Source organism: Hoplias malabaricus, chromosome Y, assembly GCF_029633855.1.
Source record: "Hoplias malabaricus isolate fHopMal1 chromosome Y, fHopMal1.hap1, whole genome shotgun sequence".
Taxonomy (NCBI): Eukaryota; Metazoa; Chordata; class Actinopteri; order Characiformes; family Erythrinidae; genus Hoplias; species Hoplias malabaricus.
This window is the reverse complement of record NC_089820.1, coordinates 11,525,215-11,544,807: the sequence shown is the minus strand read 5'-3', so window position 1 is coordinate 11,544,807 and position 19,593 is coordinate 11,525,215. Positions and strand designations below refer to the sequence as shown.

Sequence of the window (19,593 nt, the reverse complement as noted above, 5' to 3'; positions counted from 1 at the left end):
TCTAAAAAAGGAGGCCCTACACCATACTAATAAATTATTGTAGTCTAAAACCATGTGTTTCAGTTTCATTGCCCGACCCCTGTATGTGGTCTAGTACAAATCATCCAATATCCCTTGTGGCTGAATGCATTCAAATCGCAAAAACAATGTTTCATAATGTAGTGTAAAGCCTTCCCAGACAAGTAAAGGCTGTAACAACAGCAAAGGGGACAACCTTCCCTCTAATAACTTTAATTTCTTAGGGAATGTTGGAAAAGCAAGACTCAAATTTCTGACCATATAATGTGGCTGGGCGTTTTGCTGTTCCAATTTTATGGGCAAAAATCTTGCCATGGGGTGGCGTAGTGACGCAACATGTACTTTCACTGTCACTGAGATTTGGGTTCAATCACCACCTCAGGTTTTGGTCTATGAAGTGTTTGTGTTTCTTGTGCGCAACTGTCCACAGTTGTGAGGGACTGTGTGAGTGTGTGATGTCCTGTGATGGACTGGTCCAGTGTGTGTTCCTGCATTGCACCCAGGGAGGCTCCAAACCCACTGCAACACTGAAGAGGATAAAGCGGTTACAGGAAGTGAGTGAATGAATATCTTTTCACTGGAGTATTTATAATAAGCCCATCTTATATGCACAGGAAGAGGAATTTCATTTTATTTTATTTTCCGCTCCTGGTGTAAATTTGCTCATGACCTCCCTGTGAACCAGTTGTATTCTGCTATATCCCAGCAGTATGAAAAATGATACCAGCCATATGCAGCAAAATAGCCTGCATAATTTAAATTTACCTGTAAACATTTTAGCTGCAGTCACACAGTTTCTGCTCACAAAACAAATAACTAAATGTTGTTAATCTGGACAAATGGGCATAAAATCACTGAACTTCTACTAATATATTATTGCAGCTAAAATTTCTCTAGGGTCACTGGAAATATTTATCCCTAGTGATTACCCTGAATACATTTAGAAACAATAATGTGATGGCACAAGCTGAGTAAACGCTAAAGCATATTTTTTAAAAGGTTACTTAATCTGTTTGTTGCTATGGACAGAGATATTGGAACAGTACTTTTGTTTTTAAAGTGTAGAGATTCATTCACCGTGCCGCCCAAGTGTAGAGATGATTTTAAAAATTCAGATTATAGGCTAATTTTAAGGCAATAAGGATTTACAAAAGGTGGGATCCCAATGTATTTTTTTAACCAAAGAGTATGGTAATCCAACAAAATATTCATATGCAATTGTTGAATTAAATTTTTTTAAAAAGGATTTTTTTATCTTTTTTTTTATTTACATCTATTTTTATTTATTCTGATAAGTTCTACTAAAGGTGAAACGATAAATCATATTTACAATTTAATTCATTCCATAATGCTCTGGTAATTCAAAAAGAAAGAAAGAAAGAAATTACAGAAAATGTATTCTGTAATGAAAAAAAAATCCTGATAAATGTAAGTACCTTCCAATTTTTAATATAGTGAAATGTGAAATATTTAATCAGTATAGAGATACTTTTGCTAGTTAAGGGTATATATCTATATTTTTTAACATTTTATATTCTGCTTCTGGATATTATAATAAAGCTATTTGAGCATAAAAACACCATCTAATGTACTGTATGTTCTTCAGAACAGGTTATGTTAAATCAATCCTAAAACATGAGGCAATGTGTATATTTAATATATACACATTTAGGTGACTTAATACTCTTTAGACGTCTGTTCCAACTGACCCCATCAAGCTAAAAATGTATATAAATGTAGAAGAATATAACACAAACTCTAAACTCCATTAGTTTTTCTAGCTATTAAAAAATAAAATAAACTTTGAAAACTCAATGAAGTTTCCTTTACACTTAATTTGTTTTTATTGTATAGATAGTGCTCAATGTGAACTGTACTCACTGTACAGTGTTCAGATTTACCTTTGTTGGTGTTCTAATGGTGTGAGCTCTTAGCTACCCATTGAGATAATGGCCTCGGTCTAAGGCTGAACATGAGATGGCTAATGTTGAAGACAAGTGGAAACATCAGCTGTGAGAACACCCTGGACCTCTCTGTCAGATATGACCTTAAAACTGAGACAAATTAGTAGTTTTCTGCACACATTATGTCTCTCCCCAGCACTGCCATGGCCTTGGAAACAGACGCAGCTCAAATGCCGGAGGGAACTAAAGAGAGATGACACATTTGCATGTCATCCCACAGCAGTTTAGACCCCCAGAATTCAATTCGCTTTTGAATCTTTTTCAATTTTGATGTAGTATGTGAATATACCATCCATATATGAAATGCAAAATGTCCTGTTTTGAATTAACTGCCTTAACTGTCATATACACCAACATATTTAATATACATAGCCTACAGCAATTTGGTCCCATTCACACTAAAGTTATGAAGAGTTTTCAGCCCAGATTGCTTTCTGAATGAGGCCCAATACATGAGACCTACACAGAAAAAAAAACTGCACATTTCAGTCTTAAAGAGATAGTTATAAGGCAATAATATTTGGAAAGGTTTATGTAAAAAGAATGGTGACAATTTTTTTAGTATATGAAACTGCAAAACTGCCATATATGGGCATTATATAAAGAGTTACAAGAAACATGCTGGATACATAAACCAGATTAGCCAGAAAGCCTTGGCCTTTGCTGTCAGTTACGACCTCGAAGGTAAAAGGAGTTAAGAGTTCAGCGCGCTCATTACGGCTCTCCCTAGCGCCGCCATGGCCACGGAAACAGACACGGCCCAAATGAAGCATCAGTTATGCAAATAGGAGCAATTTCGCATGAGTGGCAGATCGTCTCCTCGAAATGAGGATGGGCAAGGGAGGGAAATGAGAAATGAAGGGGAGGCAGGGATGAGGAGAGCCAGTCAAGCTTGAAATGATTTAATTTAAGTGATGAAGGTTTGACTTTGATAAGTTTGCATTTTAATAATGGCTCCCGATCGCTGCAGGGGTCCAGTCGAGAGGAAAATTGTACTCCAGTATGCACAGAAGAGAGCCAGGATCCAACAAGCTGACTCACAATAACCTGAAACTTTAGCCTCGGCTTGTTGGACTTCTGTTACACAAGACACTCATTTGTGAACACCTGCTCATCCATTTCCTCTGAAGAGCTAAAATAGGGAACAGGTCCTCTTGCACGAATTCTAACTCTTCTGGGAAGGGATACATTTTAGAACTAGATATTGAAACATTTCTACGAAGATTTAATAGCACTAATGAGTCTAAAAACAAGTGTTGAGTAATTAATTTTGGATCACAAATGACACTTTAATCCACCCCAATCAAGAGAATTCCGTTCCATCAATCAAGAGGATGCAGTTCCATTGCTCCACAACGGGGGGTGTGTTACTCTTCTTTTCTCTCGAGCCAATGCTGTTTATAAACAAATTTTAAAGTTTTAAAAGTTTAAATCTATGACCATGGCAACTGTATGCTCATATGCAGCTGAACCTGATCATCTCATTTCATTATTTTCTATGAATATTACACAAACTCAGTAAAACTTGTCAACTATGAATGTGGTTTAGAATATTTACAAACCTCTGTATATATATAGTGAACCAACACCATTTCCAGAAAGGTTCAGACATTTTCACACTACAATAAAACCATCTATGGTTTGTAAATTCTCTTGAAGGTTTATTTAAATGACCAAAGCACAAAGACCTACAACACACTCCAAAAATGTTGCAACGGAGGCATGTTTACCATTGTGTTACATATTTCCTTTAATTACATTCTTTAAAAAATTGGGAATTAAAGATACTAATTGTTAATCTTTTGCAATTGGAATTCCTGTCCATTCAGGCTTGGTACAAAACTTCACCTGCTCCATGGACACAGCTGCTGGAGTCTCCTCTTCATGATGTGCCATAGGAGACAGATCTGGACTGCAGGCTGGTCAGTCAACCACACACACTCTATGTCTATCAAGCCATGTTTTTCAAGCACATACCAAATGAGGCCTGGCATTGTCTTATTGAAATAACTATGGACCTTCCAGGAAAGGATGTTGTCTTGATGGTAGCATACAGTAGGTTTCTGATGCTGTTATTTGTGCATTCCCCAAACAATTAAATATTTGCTTTTGGACCTATGACTGATGTCTGGATGGTCCTTTTCATAATTAGCACAGAGAGCATGTTCATTTTTCATGACATTCCTACTGATTTTTGACAACATAAAATAATAATAATAATAAAAAAAAAGATAATTAGAGATTCAGCACAGAATTGATATATGGCTTTCTCCTTTCATATCAGAGATTCTGGTTGCATTTCTTGATGCAGTGGCAGACTGTGTTAAGTGACAATAGTTTTTTAAAATAATTCCAAGCTCCTGTGGCTATAGCATGACAGTTTCTTATGCAGTGCCATCTGAGTGCTGTAAGGTCATGTTCATTCAAATTTTGTGTTCCGTAATTTTGCTTATAAAAATCTTACTCTTATAGTGAGTGTAATACTTCAAAACAGTGTGCAATGAACTGTTTACACTTTGTTTGCCCCTATCATAACGTTTGTGGAGTGTGTTGCAAAAATCAAATAAGCTTTTTTTATATATATTTACAAAACACAAACAAGCTGGATAGTGAAAACTATTGAAATCTTTTCTTTCTACTTCTTCTTTTCATTCTTAAATGTTATTCTTTTTATTACTTAAATATATTTTTAAGAGAAATACAAAATCACAGATTCATTTTAGAAAATGTCCTAAATGAAAATTGTGTTTGTATAATCTCACAAAAGAGTGCAAATTGGCCTCATAGTGCGAAGGCCTGCCTGATAATCGAGTGACATTTAAATATGTAGGGGGGTTATAATTCTGCACCACATTTTTCAAAACCTTTAAATGTTATCATTTGCTCTCCAAAAATTTACATTTCATTATCCACAACAAAGTGGATTGTATCTTTGAACAATGAACAAAGCCACAGATCTAATCTTATGATTCAAATAGAGCTGATATTTAAATTGTCTTTGATAACTGATTCATTATACGCTCATTTAAGTCTTGGTCTGCCATTGTGGCGGGTGATGGGACACCCTGCTGTACCCCAAAGTTCATACGGTCACTATGTCCTTGGGGTAAAAAAAAAACAAAACATTCTGCTCCAGTGTCTGGTTACTGAAACTCCTATCATGGAAAACCTATTCCACTCTGCCCCCCCCCCCAAAAAAAAATTAACATATTATGTTAACAAACATTCCATGTATGGAATCTGCAAAAACAACTCGTTTTGTGATTTCACAAAAATACATTCCAGCCCGCAGCTGTTTAGACCAACACATTCACGCTAAAGAGTGTATAGGGTGTTTCAGCAAAGATTTATAAATAGCACTATACAGGGCAGTCTTGCCAGTCATAAGGGCACAGCAGAAATAATAATGATGTAAAAAATATGTGGTGTTCATTAGTGAATTAAAAAAAATCGTCCAAAAAGTAATTAGACTTTTAAACTAAATGTGCATTTATAAATAGTTAATTTATCCCCATTAGAATTTCATTAAAAAGGTATGGTACACTGCTAATGCAAACTCTAATTGACTTGCTGGCTGATTCAATAGTTACTGCTAAGAGACAAACAAATAGTATAATCATAACACATTATATTTCAAACCTAAAGCTAACACATTGGAAAAATATCAATATATCAACCTAATGGCAAGGTACTTCTTGCTACAAACTGTCAACTGCTGTAGTGCTGCCCATCCACGCAAATTTAGAAGTTGTATAGCAAGGGTCCCTAAATGTTTTGCTATTATACAGTGTTTTCAAAGATGAGGAGGAGCCTACTTGTCTCCCCTAAAGTTCTTGAGAAATATCACACACCCTAATAGTCTCATTTCATCATTGAGATAAACAGTTCCTTTTGCTGATTTCAGTGTTCCACCACATTTTTCAGTAGGCCAGCTACTTGCACAGAGCATTTGTTTACAGGGCAAGTCCTGCTTTCCAATAAAAACAGCCAACAGGTTTGCTGATCAAGATCAAAATTTATAAAAAAAAATTACCATCACTGCAGAGATAAATACCCATTAACCCTTGGGTATTAGAAAGGCGCTATATAAATCTAACTTATTATTATTATTACTATTATTAACAGTAATCAAACTGCAAACTAGTCAGACACGTTCTGTCAGACTTAAATAGTGATTATAATTTAGCTTTTGAAATTGTCCTGTGGCTTTTTTTGGGTTTATAGACCTTTCCCAATTCAAGGACAAAATATCCGGGTTGTATATGAGTTGTTAAAATATGAAAATGCTCAGCAGTGTTACAAAGATAGACACTCAGTGGACACACTTTCAAATCCCTAGGCTTTCTCCCTAAAACACAGGTGCATCACCTTTTGTGGAATCTCAGGAAATAAAGACAAACACCCAGTAAATATGGTATGGTAATGTGGAAGAGTAGTGTATCAGAATTTATTAACTAATTATGCAACAACATTTAATCATGGTGTGATGTCAATAAATAAATGTTAAGTACTGCAGGCCTTTATAAATAAACAGTGTGGCTCATTTTAGAGCTGATGTTGCCATGTTCACTGCATGCCTGGGCAGTTTTCGGTTTTCTTCTCTTAACAGGCTGTTAATGCTGTGTGGAAAATTGCTGGTGCCATTCTGTGAAGACTACTGCCTTTAAGCCTCACCATCGAGAATCTTCTTATTTATTTATTTATTTATTTATTTTTTACCTCATTAGGCCTCAATAGCGAGTTCGGCCCACTCAATCCTAGAGGAAGGCACTGGGTGCAGAAATCATAAATGACCCTCTCACACTCATGCACAAGGCACAGGGAAATTGCTTATGTCCTTGAGTAAACAATCACTTAAAGAGTAAGAATGCTTGAAAATATCCAGCTTTCACACCTCACTCTCTCTGCAGCAGACACTAGAAGAGCTGACATGAGGGCAAAGTCATAAACAAAAACTGCAGGCAGCTCCAGGAATTTAAATGCCACACAATGACCCTGTGGTCTTTGAGTTATGAAATAACTGTAAAACGTTGTTGGAAAATAACCTGATGGCTTTTCAAAGTGATAGTTCAACAACAAAAAAATCTAATTTACAGCATTTTCCACTCACCCTTCAAAGAGTCAGCCAAGACACGTCTGAAGATTCTTTTAGTGTTGCACTTGAGCTATGAAGTTAATATTGCAAACAAATTAGAGGGTTATGCAAAACATATTAGCATTGTGTAAACTGCGTGCCTCAATCATCTCTTGCTTCAAATCATGTCAATTCATCGACATTTCTTTCGGTATTAATGGTATTAGTAATTAGTTTGGTCCCAAAGTACTGCAGTAATAGGTCCTGCCCCTGCTAGCAAAGCTTTAGACGGCATGTTGGAAAACATTATATCTGTATAGTCAATGCGTGGAATCTGGATATGGTGACCTTAAACTTATGTGAAGCTGCTTCAGACTGACTTGTGCTTTTAATCACAGATTATACATAACATGTGACCACAATGGCTGTGAATCTCAATGTAGCTGAAATTTATTATAAGTGGCGAGATGTCCTTTATTTTCAAGCAGCCTAATAGTTCATAATGTGACAAGTGTCATAAAGTTTGTGCCATAGTTTGTTGCACAGTTTAAAAATATGGGAGCCATAACAACGATGCAAGACTTCATATTTAACCGAGACGGTCATATCACAATGCTAAACTTCCAATCTGCTTCAGAACTGAAGAAATTCACAGGTGTTTCCATCCAACAGACTTCAACCACCCTGAGTGAGTTTGGGATTATTTGACTATAATCTGAAATGCTTGATAATGGTCAAGTAAACCATTTCAGTAAACACAAGTACTGGGCTGGATAGTATTTTACTATAATATTATAGCATTGAAATAATAGCTTCTACTGTAGTACTCAGGCCCATCACTGCAAAAAAAAAAATGCATAAAAATAAGGCCTAATGTTGAGCCCAACCTAACTCATCAGTTTGCCACCTTTATAGCAGCTGATGCTATAACCACCATTAAAGTAATTGAAGCATAGAAGCAAAAGATGTAACAGCCACTGTTCACGATGGTCTGAGAATAGTGCCTCGATCACAGCTGAAACAGATGTAACTGGAGCTTCAGGCTCTATAATTAGTAGTTTAGCATATATTCAATCCTCCAGTCTTTAGGTAGATTTACAATGAGAAAAAATGATTTAAAAACTCTAAACTCTATGTTTAAATATTAAGAAGGTGTTATTAAATTAATTATCAGGTCACTGTGGGAGTCAAATAGAGTCATGTTCTAATTCATTTCAATGTGCATGAAATCTCTATGAACCCCCTGCACATATGGATCCAATGAATTATTCATCCAGTGAAGTGATTTCTACATAACCTGAGGTATGCCCTATCCACATCGCCTAATCGCTGGTTTCTGATTCATTGGATTTAAGAGTTATTTGTAAACTATGTGGCCCCTTCAAACCTACATTCATAGTGGGCTGAGAGACAAAGGCTGGGAAAACGCGTGAGACAGATATAGTAGAGAAGGACAGAAAGTGAGAGAGAATGGGGGGCGGGGATAAGGCAATAGAAATGTAACAAAAACGAGGCAATGTTTCTCTCTGCTGCCGATCAGGTGCAATTCAAAACAAAGCTTCATCTGTCCTGACATCTAATCAGAACAGTGAACTAGTGCAGGCATTCTCTCAAATAATGGCACAGATGATTGCCAGGGAACGTTCCAGAAGGGGACACCGAACATCGCCATCATTGGCGAGATGTCGTAAATTAACTGGAGTTGATGTGGCAGCGCAGGCTCTTGTAAACACATTTATCTGCGCACACAATTCATTCTGTTAACATGAGCAGTGTTAAATGCCAAGAGCTTGGTTTAAATGCCAGATTCCATTATTTGATTTATGCATCAGCGTTGACACTTCAGAACTCCTTCATACTACTCACTCCCTCCCCCTTCAGACTCTCTTTTTTTTTTCTTTGCCTCTTTTCTCTTCAAGTTAAATATAGCTGTCAAGGACGTGAAAATCGTTCGCAAAGAGCCCATCAAAAAAAAAAAAAAAAAAAAAGCCCTTAGTTACGTCAAGCAGCCAATTATTCAAACTGATCCTCAAAAAGGGAATTTTAAAAGGTCGCCTTTTAGCCAATGAAAGACCTCTCACCGTCCTCCTTTACTTTCCTTTACTTTACCAAGTTTCCATGAGTGGTGTTAAATACTGGCAGCTCAATACTTTCTTCCCAATACTGCGTCCTCACTTTTCATCGCAATGCCAGCAAGGCTTTGGACTCACTTCCAGCAAAATAATATGCCGCCGTGCTTTGAAAAACCTTCGCTGGGTTCTGGAAGTCTGTGTTGTAATGTCGCAGTGCTTAGATTACAGTGGAATTAGCAAAGAACCCTGGAGGCCCAGCAACCGTATCAGCGTTTCTGCAGATGCTTCACTGGGAGCCAAAGCTACAGGCCTGACACAGCCCCACCCAGGCAGGAAGACTACAGCTAATAGCTAACACACACACATGCAGAGGCCAGTCAAGGAAGCAAAATAAGACATAATAAGAATCGGGTATACCTATTCTCTTAAAGGGGCCATACATCATCATTCATACATGTTTTGCGCTTTGTGGGTGTGCACGTGAATTTCTGACATCTACCCAGCGTGAAAAATCAGTTAACCCTGACCCTCATCCTAATTATTACACAACCCTAAACTTAAAGGAACACTATGAAAGACATATATTTTTTTAATCTTGGGACTTCCTCTAGAGTAATCCATTTTTACAGCACTGTACTTAAATGACAAAAATGACACAGTGCAGCGTCTGCAGTACTGAGCTTGAAGTAGCTTCGACAGTGGCTCTATTCTATGTAAAACAGATCAGTAGAGCATCACAATGACTTTTTGAATTGTAATTTTAATTGTAAAAATATCATGTAGTGTTCCTCATTTGAACCCTAAGCTCCAAAATGTTACAAAAGTTTTCCCTCCTGGGTTCTCTCATGACAGTTTACAGCATTGTTTTTGTGATTTGTCTTCAGGTACAAAACAGAGAGACAGCAGACTTAAAAATAAAACAAAAACAAAACACAACAAAAAAACGGGTGGACAAGTGTTAGCTAAATCTTCATAAAATAAGTATAAAACATAACAAATCATAAGGTAGAAATGTTAAAAAAAAGTCAAATATGGCTGCCAGTCAATCTCAGTTTTGGAAAAGTTCGAAATGATTTTGAAAGAAGGATTGTTATGGACAATGTTTCGATAGAAATGGTGTCTAATTGATGGGACCATGGGACCATTATGTCCCAATATTTAAGAGCAACTGTTCCTTAGCTGCCTGAACTCAAAATTCAGCTACCTCAGTTAGTAAATCCATTGTGTACATCAATACTCAGCTTGTAGAATTTTCAGTAAAAACATTATATCTGTATAGTCAATGTGTGGAATCTGGATATGGTGACCTTAAACTTATGTGAAGCTGCTTCAGACTGACTTGTGCTTTTAATCACAGATTATACATAACATGTGACCACAATGGCTGTGAATCTCAAGGTAGCTGAAATGTTTTATTATAAGTGGCGAGATGTCCTTTATTTTCAAGCAGCCTAATAGTTCATAATGTGACAAGTGTCATAAAGTTTGTGCCATAGTTTGTTGCACAGTTTAAAAATATGGGAGCCATAACAACGATGCAAGACTTCATATTTAACCGAGACGGTCATGTCACAATGCTAAACTTCCAATCTGCTTCAGAACTGAAGAAATTCACAGGTGTTTCCATCCAACAGACTTCAACCACCCTGAGTGAGTTTGGGATATTTAAGAGCAACTGTTCCTTAGCTGCCTGAACTCAGAATTCAGCTACCTCAGTTAGTAAATCCATTGTGTACATCAATACTCAGCTTGTAGAATTTTCAGTAAAAACATGACGTGACATTGTTACCCCCCTGAAACCACCATACACAATGCCATGCATTGGTTAGAGGGGCGTAAAACCTTCAAGCGTTGGGATGTGGAGCAATGCAATGGCATTCTCTGGAGTGATGCAGCTCCGATTCAATACATCTGGGATGAGCTGGAGTGTTGTTTATAACTCAGAACCAATCAGCTAACCTGACCTTACTAATGCTCCTGCACTAGTCAGAAAAATTCACTGCGGCAGTACAAAGAAAATAAATAAATAAATAAATAAATAATCCTCATTATTTTCAATGGAAGTAAACGTGCATACATATTTCAAAACATATTGGAGCATTTGTATTGGTCTTCATGACGTTTTCACACAATGTGAAGGACAGCTGTTTTGACACAAATTCGTCAAAAATTGAGATATATGTTTTTCCTTGGACATCAATGCTATGTAAATTCAACTTATTCAACTCAAGACCATACTGAAATTTACTGTATTTTGTACATGCTTATAACTTATGCTGGAAACTTTAGCTTTTCAAAGGGATTTCTCGTTTTTTTGTTTTTTTTTTAACTGTATTTCATCTCTGCATTTTTTATGACAAAATACACTGATTATTTTTCACATGTTCAACAAAATCTCAAAGGTCAACAGCGACTTATGAGAGATTATGCAAATATCATATAATAAACAGGCTTAGATAAAGCGTGTGGGTTTGTAATTTGTGTTGTTGTCCAATTAACATCATGCTGAAGTTGCTGATCTAATACATAAAGACTGAGGAGCATGTCCTGGTCATCTAATCCTCCTCAGTGTTTCTTTAATTTAACATCTGCTGGGCTAACAGGTCCCCACAGCCCCCCTTAGCCTTTCCCCTGTGGGCCATCTGCTCCCTTACAACTTGCACTGGCACACACACACACACACACACACACACACACACACACACACACACACACACACACACACTCATCCCCAACTTTACCCTGTATCTAAAAACCCTCTGCATTTTTAATGAAGTTTGTTACTGAGTCGCTGACAGCTTGCAGGCATGCATATTGTGTGTGTGTGTGTGTGTGTGTGTGTGTGTGTGTGTGTGAAATAGAGTGTGCCCAACCCTTTGCCCCAGTCAGAGTGCACTGGGGGGTGGGGGCTCCTAATTACACACCCAGGCCTCCAGCAAAGCTCAGCCACAGAGATATGAGAAAGAGGAATAGAATAGAACAAAAGTAAAGCAGTAAAGCACTGGGATGAATAGGCCCAGGGCTACAGAGAGGAGCACAATGAACAAGTAGAGCACACTAAGCCCACCTCCTCATACACACACTTGTTTTCATACTTTACTAGGACTACTACAGATTTTATTACAGGTATTATTTGGATGGTGGATTATTCTCATCACTTAAATCAGATTAGAGTGTGGGTCTAGTATAAATAGATAATCAGAGCAGTTCTGTTAAGAGGTTTGAAACCCCTCAGTGTCACTGACAGACTGAAAATAGACCACGGACCAAAAATATCCAAGCAACAGTGTCCTTTGTGCAGCTTCCTGTGATCCCCCCCAGTAAAGGACTTGAGGATGTCTTAAAAAAAGCGTTTCTGATTTTACGTCTACAAGGTAAACCAACAAGATGAGTGTGTCTAATACAGTGACAAATACAGTGGCAAAGTTTTTAAAAACTCCAGCATCCCTGCTGTGCCTGATCAACTCATATTAACAACACATTACTGTAGTTTGGAAAACGATCTACCACCCACGTAATACCTGATCTATAGTGGTCCTAAGAGGTCCTGGACTTTGAATAACAGGTTGTGGGGGTGTTTGTGGGGTTTTAATGTTATGATCGATCAATGTTCATCATTCATTCATTATCTGTAACCGCTAATCCAGTTCAGGGTCACGGTGGGTCCAGAGCCTACCTGGAATCATTGGGTGCAAGGCAGGAATACACCCTGGAGGGGGCGCCAGTCCTTCACAGGGCAACACAGACACACACACACATTCACTCACACACTCACACCTATGGACACTTTTGAGTCACCAATCCACCTACCAACATGTGTTTTTGGACTGTGGGAGGAAACCGAAGCACCTAAAACCTACGCGGACATGGGGAGAACACACCAACTCCTCACAGACAGTCACCTGGAGCCGGAATCAAACCCACAACCTCCAGGCCCCTGGAGCTGTGTGACTGCGACACTACCTGTTGCACCACTGTGCCGCCCATCGATTAATGTGTCAAATCAAATTTTTTGTTATAAAAAGCACTTAACAAATCAGGATCATTTTATTTGGTTTGTACAATGTTCTGTTTTATGATTCTAAGTAAATTATATTTGATCAAATTAATAAACCTTTTATATTAGCAGTGCTAATGTGTTTTTTTTTATGACAGACCAATAAAGCACTAGAGCGAAGTAGAGAGTGAGTGTGTGTGTGTGTGTGTGTGTGTGTGTGTGTGTGTGTGTGAGAGAGAGAGAGAGAGAGAGAGAGAGATAGTTCAGTGTGTTCCTATTCAACTGTCCATCATCTAGTGTTTATTCTCAGTGAATAACGATGTGACCAGAGCTGGCCTGAGGCTGTTAGGTAATGGCTAACATAAATGAACTGAAGAGTGAAGCTGGGAAGCAAAGAAGAAAGAGGCAAAAATGAATAACCCCAACAAACCACTTTAAAAGCACTTTAGTTTATGTTGCACCAACACAACAAGCTTTCTCCTGTGGGGAGCACAGCAGGACACAGAAAGCCAACCAGATGATGGTTTGATAGGATTAGTTGCATTTATTTGTTTGTAAATGCGCAAATCCGGCTGTGAGCAACAGCAAAGTCACTCAGAGTTTGGAGGGTGAATATATGCAGAGAGATTTCCTGGACCCTGAATAGATATGAAGAAAAAAAGCTCACAGAAGAAAGGTCAGACAACAAAAGAAAGATAGAGAAGGAGAAAGAAAGAACAGAGTGAAGAAGTAAATAATGTGAGAGATGAAAGAAGAATTTGTATTAGTTTTCCAGACTCCCTTCCTAAAACCAGACAGGCTCTTTTGTTATTATGGATTCATTCATTCAGTCAGTCAGTCATGTTCTGTAACAGCTTTATCTTGTTCACAGTGTGTCCAGAGACTGCTCTGAGTCGTTGGATGCCAGGCAGGAACACATCCAGCACAGGGCACAAGTTCATCACAGGGCCACATACACTCACACCTATGGACCCTGTTGAATACCCAATTCACCTACCAGCGTGTGTTTTGTGCTTTTTTTTAACTGTGGGAGGAAATTGGAGTTCCTGGAGTAGACCCATGCAGACACAGGGAGAACACAACCCACAGACAGTGACCTGATATGAGCGCGGAATCCACAACCCCATCAGGACACCAGAAACCTAGAGCCATGCCACCCCCTCATAATTTGTATATTGTCACTGTACAAAGAAACACGTCTCCAAAATATGACTTTACAGAAGAAGGGGCGAAAACCTTCTTCACTTTTAATGGACGTCAATGTAAAAAGTGTTTATTCCAAATTCCAAAGTCATTTTAGATCATTTCATTGGTCCATTTATCAATTTTCATTATGAAACTAGACATTTTCACTATGAGATATGCACACAATTTAAAGCAGAGTTGCTATGTTCAAATGATGTAGTAAAGTAAAAATAAACAAAAATGGAGGTATGTTTTTCTTTGGATAGCAATGATATGGTTTGCCTATACTCTGCCTGATCCAAAATCAGTAGTGGCTAAAACATGCTTTAAAACTTAATAAGAATGGGCTGAACAAAACATCTGGAGTCTAAATAAGCACATATATTTAAACAAGTAGTCAAATCAAACCCTTCAAGATGGGTGCTTTTACAGCTTAATCTCAATATGTGGACTTCATGGACTGACTCCACCAGCACTGCTGTGTCTGATCCACGTGTACCAACACAGCACATACTTACACCATGTCAGTGTTACTGCAGCACTGAGGACGAACCACCACCCAAATCATGCTCTGTGGCGGCCCTGGCCATTGAAAACCATTGAAAACGTATTCAGTGGAACAGAGATACAGTCTGTTATTGTGGAACTTCAAAGTGCACCGGTATGGTAAGTGGAACTGATAAAAGTGGGGGTGAAAAAAATAAAATAAAATTAGTTTAATGTGATGGCTAATGGGTGTATGTGAATGTGAAGTGGTGGAACTGATGAAAAGTGTTCCTGCTTTTGTGTATTTTTTTAGAAGGTGTGTATAGTGAGAGCTACATGTTTTGAAAGGCTGTTTTTCAAAATGGATGGATTGCCATGCCCTTGGAAATACACCTTTTATCTTGCTGAAAGGGGCCCTCCAGAAATCAGGAGATACTGCAAACAAGTGTAGAGGATGTGTGTGTGAGTGAGAGAGAGAGAGAGGGAGAGGGAGAGGGAGAGGAGAGAGAGAGAGAGAGAGAGAGAGAGAGAGAGAGAGAGAGAGAGAGAGAGAGAGATAAAAGATCAGACTGTTAGGGATGAGGACCAGCAGGAGAGAAACTGAGCAGCAGGGGATCACACACACTTCACACATAGACACATACAAACACACACTGCGCCTGCTGGCACTCTGGAATCATAACACAACCGTTTATTCTGAAATCAAGGGTATTAATGGGGGATTTGTCCCCCCTTAGCTTTTACCTTTCTGGATAGGCTTTATAGTGATGTTGGGACTCTGATGTGAGGATTTGATTGCATTCAGTCACAAGAGATTTGGTGAGATATTAGATGTTTAGTGCTGGATCACAAACACCTCTCCAGCACATACTAGAGGTATTGGATGGGGGCTCACAGTAGAGAAGGGAGATCCTTTGAACAACATCCCAGACCTGGAGACTTTACAGCACTATAGCGAAAGCTTAGCTCATGTGCAGCTGCTCTAGTGTCACAGTCTTCTGCCAGTGACCATAATCTTTCCAGCAAAAACACTATAAGGAGCACTATAAAATACCTCTGAGGTGAAATACACTTTTAAAAATAAAGGGTTATTTCAGTGATGTCACAGAAGAACCACATTTGGTTCCATAAAAAGCCACATTTGTTTAACAGATATAAATGTATTTAAATGTATAAAAACCAAACATCCATCACCTGATCTTAACGTTCTTAACCCAAATTAACATGTTAGTAAAAATGGTTCTTTATGGAACCAAAAGAGGTTCTCCTATGACATCACTGAAATAACCTTCGGTAGCACCTTTATTTTTAAGAGTGTAGATTATTTACTTGGTTCTGTCCTAATCCTAACACTCGCCAGTTCCATCTACCACACCATCTCACACTCATCTCTGCTCTCCTTCACAAAACATATGCACATACTTCTCAGTCTGTCCTTCAGACACACACACAGGCACACACAGTGTGTGTAAAACTGAATGCTAGAGTCTCGCTCTCTCCCAACCTTTCTCTTTCTGCACACAAGTAGACTCTCTCTCTCTCTCTCTCTCTCTCTCTCTCTCTCTCTCTCTCTCTCTCTCATACACACACATTTATACTATAAATAAATTATAAATATTGCCTCTGTGTGTCTTTCACACTCAAACATATTCTCCCTCATTTCCTTCATCTCTCGCCCTCCCTTTTCCATCTGTCTTTGCCCCTCAGACTCACTAACATACATTGTCTTTCTCACTTTTCTCTCCTTCAGTTTCTTAGTCACACATATTCTCGCTCTCTCTTTGTGTGCTTCAGTCTCTCTCTACCACACTCACATCCTTATCTATGTCTCACACACACATTTCTCAATTATTTAGTCTCTCTCTCTGTCTGTCCTTCAGTTACTCTCTCACACATCCTCGCACTGGATATCCGTCTGTCCCTTAGTCTGTGTGTGAGACTTTTTCTCACTCAGACCCTCCAACTCTCTCACTCTCTCTCTCATTTTCTCACCTATGTCTCTCACACTCATTCTCTCATTTCTCCATTATTTACTCGCTCTCTGTCCTTCAGTTACTTTATCACCCCCTGGATAGACATCTGTCTGTGTGTGTGTCTGTCTCTGATTCAGTCACTTTCTCACTCTGTCCCTCCAACTCTCTCTCTCTCTCTCTCTCTCTCTCTCTGTCTCTCTCTCTCTCTCTCTCTCTCCACTCTCACTCACACATACTCTTAGTCTGTCTCTGTGTCCGTCTGTCCCTGACTTCTGAGTGTCTCTGAGTCTCTCTCTCTCTCTCACTCTCTCTCTCGGCGCCAAAGAAGTCTCTCATTCTCCGAGACGGAGCTGTTGTAAAGCAGCAGCAGCAGGTTGCAGGATGTACGAAATGATAAAATGTGTTGAACTCACGCGCTGCTCTGCCCTCGACGTGCGATGATGCTTGCGATGATGACGCTCTCTGGCCTGGGCGTGGTTACAGCTCTGCACGCTCCTTTCCACAACTTCTCCAGGAGCTGCTTCTGGCCCTGCAGCACGGTGGCCATGGCAACCCCCGAATGGGGCAAACAGAAAACAACAAACAACAGAAAGAAAGAAAGAAAGAAATAAACTGAACGCCGGAGTAGTACTGTGGGGCTCTTGCACGCGGGAGCTGTCCAAGTCCTGAATCCAGCAGATCTCTCTCCTCGTGGTTGTCTTAGCTTTACTCTGCTCTTGTTTGGTTGGTTTGTTTGTTTGGTAAAGACTGTAGTGTAAAGCTAAGCACGTGCCATGTCCTCAGCTGGTGTGTGTGTGTGTGTGTGTGAGAGAGAGAGAGAGAGAGAGAGAGAGAGAGAGACAGAAAAGCAGGGAAATAAGGAGCGCGTGGTGTGTGTTGTCTCGAGTGCGAGAGAAAGAGTGTGGGAGTCCAGCTGATGGAGGCTTGTTTTGTTAGAAGGGACCCAGTGACGTAGAGCAGGAGGCGGGGTCAGACACACACACACAGACACACACACACACAGACACACACACACCTCAAATATCATCATAATCATCATCATCAGTATCAGTATCAGAGACCAACCTGCATTTATATGAGTTCCAGTTAAAACTGCCATTGTGTGCAAACTATTCCATTTTTCATTTCATTTCATTTCAAACATGTCATTTTCATGAAATTTTCATATTTCATAAAAAAAGGATCAAACTGCAAAAAATTAACAAACAGTATATAAATGCAATTACAATTCATATATTTTTGAGCAGTTGACAAATTATATACCTCTCTCTCTCTCTCTCTCTCTCTCTCTCTCTCTCTCTCTCTCTCTGCGTGTGTGTGTGTGTGTGTGTGTATTTCTCTCTTTTTCTGCCTCACCACCCCGTCTGCCTCTCTAGACCCCACCCCCTTCCGACAAAGCTCCATATCCTGTTCCCCTTAATCAACATAACAATAGCAGGCTGATGGTGGGCAGCAGATGGAGCATTCACCACACTGACCCCCCGAGTAGAGCCCCTGCTCTGAGTTTAAACACACACACACACACACACATACACACACTGCACCTGCACAACATGCAGACCTCCGGTCAACAGCACTGATCATTCTCTCACACTATTGACCTTCTTAGATCCCTTTGGTCTTGCAGGTCCAGACATGGTCTCATAATGAAAACGTCTGAGAAAAAAAAACTTTATAAAAAACTACACAGTATACAAATACACACTTTGCTGCAGTAACAGCCTCTATTCCTGGGACATATGCCTCAAAATGTTATGTCAGCCACAGTACCGTAAGTGAAGGTACTGATGTTTAATTATTAGTTCTGGATGATACCATTCCATCTCATCCCAAAAGTTCTGGATGGGGATCCATCACTCCAGAAGATCCACAGTTCCTCTGCTTACAGCCCAGTGCTGGAGGGTTTGTACTGCTCTAGCACACTGTTGGGATGGAGCATGGGGATTTTCTAATACAGCTGCTCCCTTTCTAAGTTGTGCACATGCAGCTGGTCATCAGCTGGTCATGCAAAGTCACCGAAACTAAAGAAAAGTCCTCACACTTTTGGTCCCTATATGAGTTAATCCAATCTTGTCAATACAACATTTAAAAGGAAAGTATTTATATATTTTAAATGTGGTTTATGAGCAAATGCTTTGTTCCAGGAGTCCTTACTGAGACTGATTATACAGAGTGGTGCTGATAGGAACCAGGCCTATAGTACACTGCATGATACATTTTGGACAAAAAAAAATGTCTATAATGAACACTTTCACTTCAAAGCACTTCCAATTTGGGTACTTCCAAAAACTTTCCAATGCCTCCTGTCCTCCAGCTCCCTTCTTACTGCACCTGTCCCACCCACGGAGGCAGAATAATTGAGTGAGAATGAGCTATAGCTGGAAAATGTGACAGCTGAACCCTTTCAAATATGATGTTGACTATTGAGGGACTGAGCCTATTACAAAGCTTGTTTTCAGCACAACCCTAATAGTCCTGAGCCAATCACAGCTGCTGTACAGAGTTAGATTTGCACCAAACCCCTTACACTACCTGAGGCAGGTATTTAACAACCCCAGGACCCTAGAGCTGTGTGGCAGTAATACTACCTGTTGCTCCACCATGCCACCCCACTTTGTTTACATCTAAAGGAAGTTAGCAAATGAATAACCCCTCTCAAAGGAGCATATACAGTATCAGAAATGCTTGCTTTATATTTTACTCACTTTGATACAAATGCATAATTTATACTTCTGCTAATAAGCTACTTTTTACTACTCATTTCATACATACATAGGCTACTCCCGTGTATCAACAGATTAGCTTGTCTCCTGTACACCTGAAT

The 19,593-nt window shown here is 39.2% G+C and overlaps 1 protein-coding gene across 1 annotated transcript in view; it reads right to left on the bottom strand.

Annotated features, from left to right (window-relative positions):
- The window catches only part of LOC136677594 (serine/arginine repetitive matrix protein 4-like), an 84,662-nt gene extending 67,128 nt beyond the window's left edge, over positions 1–17,534 (bottom strand). Inside the window, exon 1 of the mRNA XM_066655157.1 lies at positions 17,183–17,534. Within this exon, the coding sequence (XP_066511254.1) occupies positions 17,183–17,316 (134 nt within the window). The 5' untranslated portion in view covers positions 17,317–17,534. The remainder of the gene's footprint in view (positions 1–17,182) is intronic.
- Between the last annotated feature and the right edge of the window lie 2,059 nt (positions 17,535–19,593).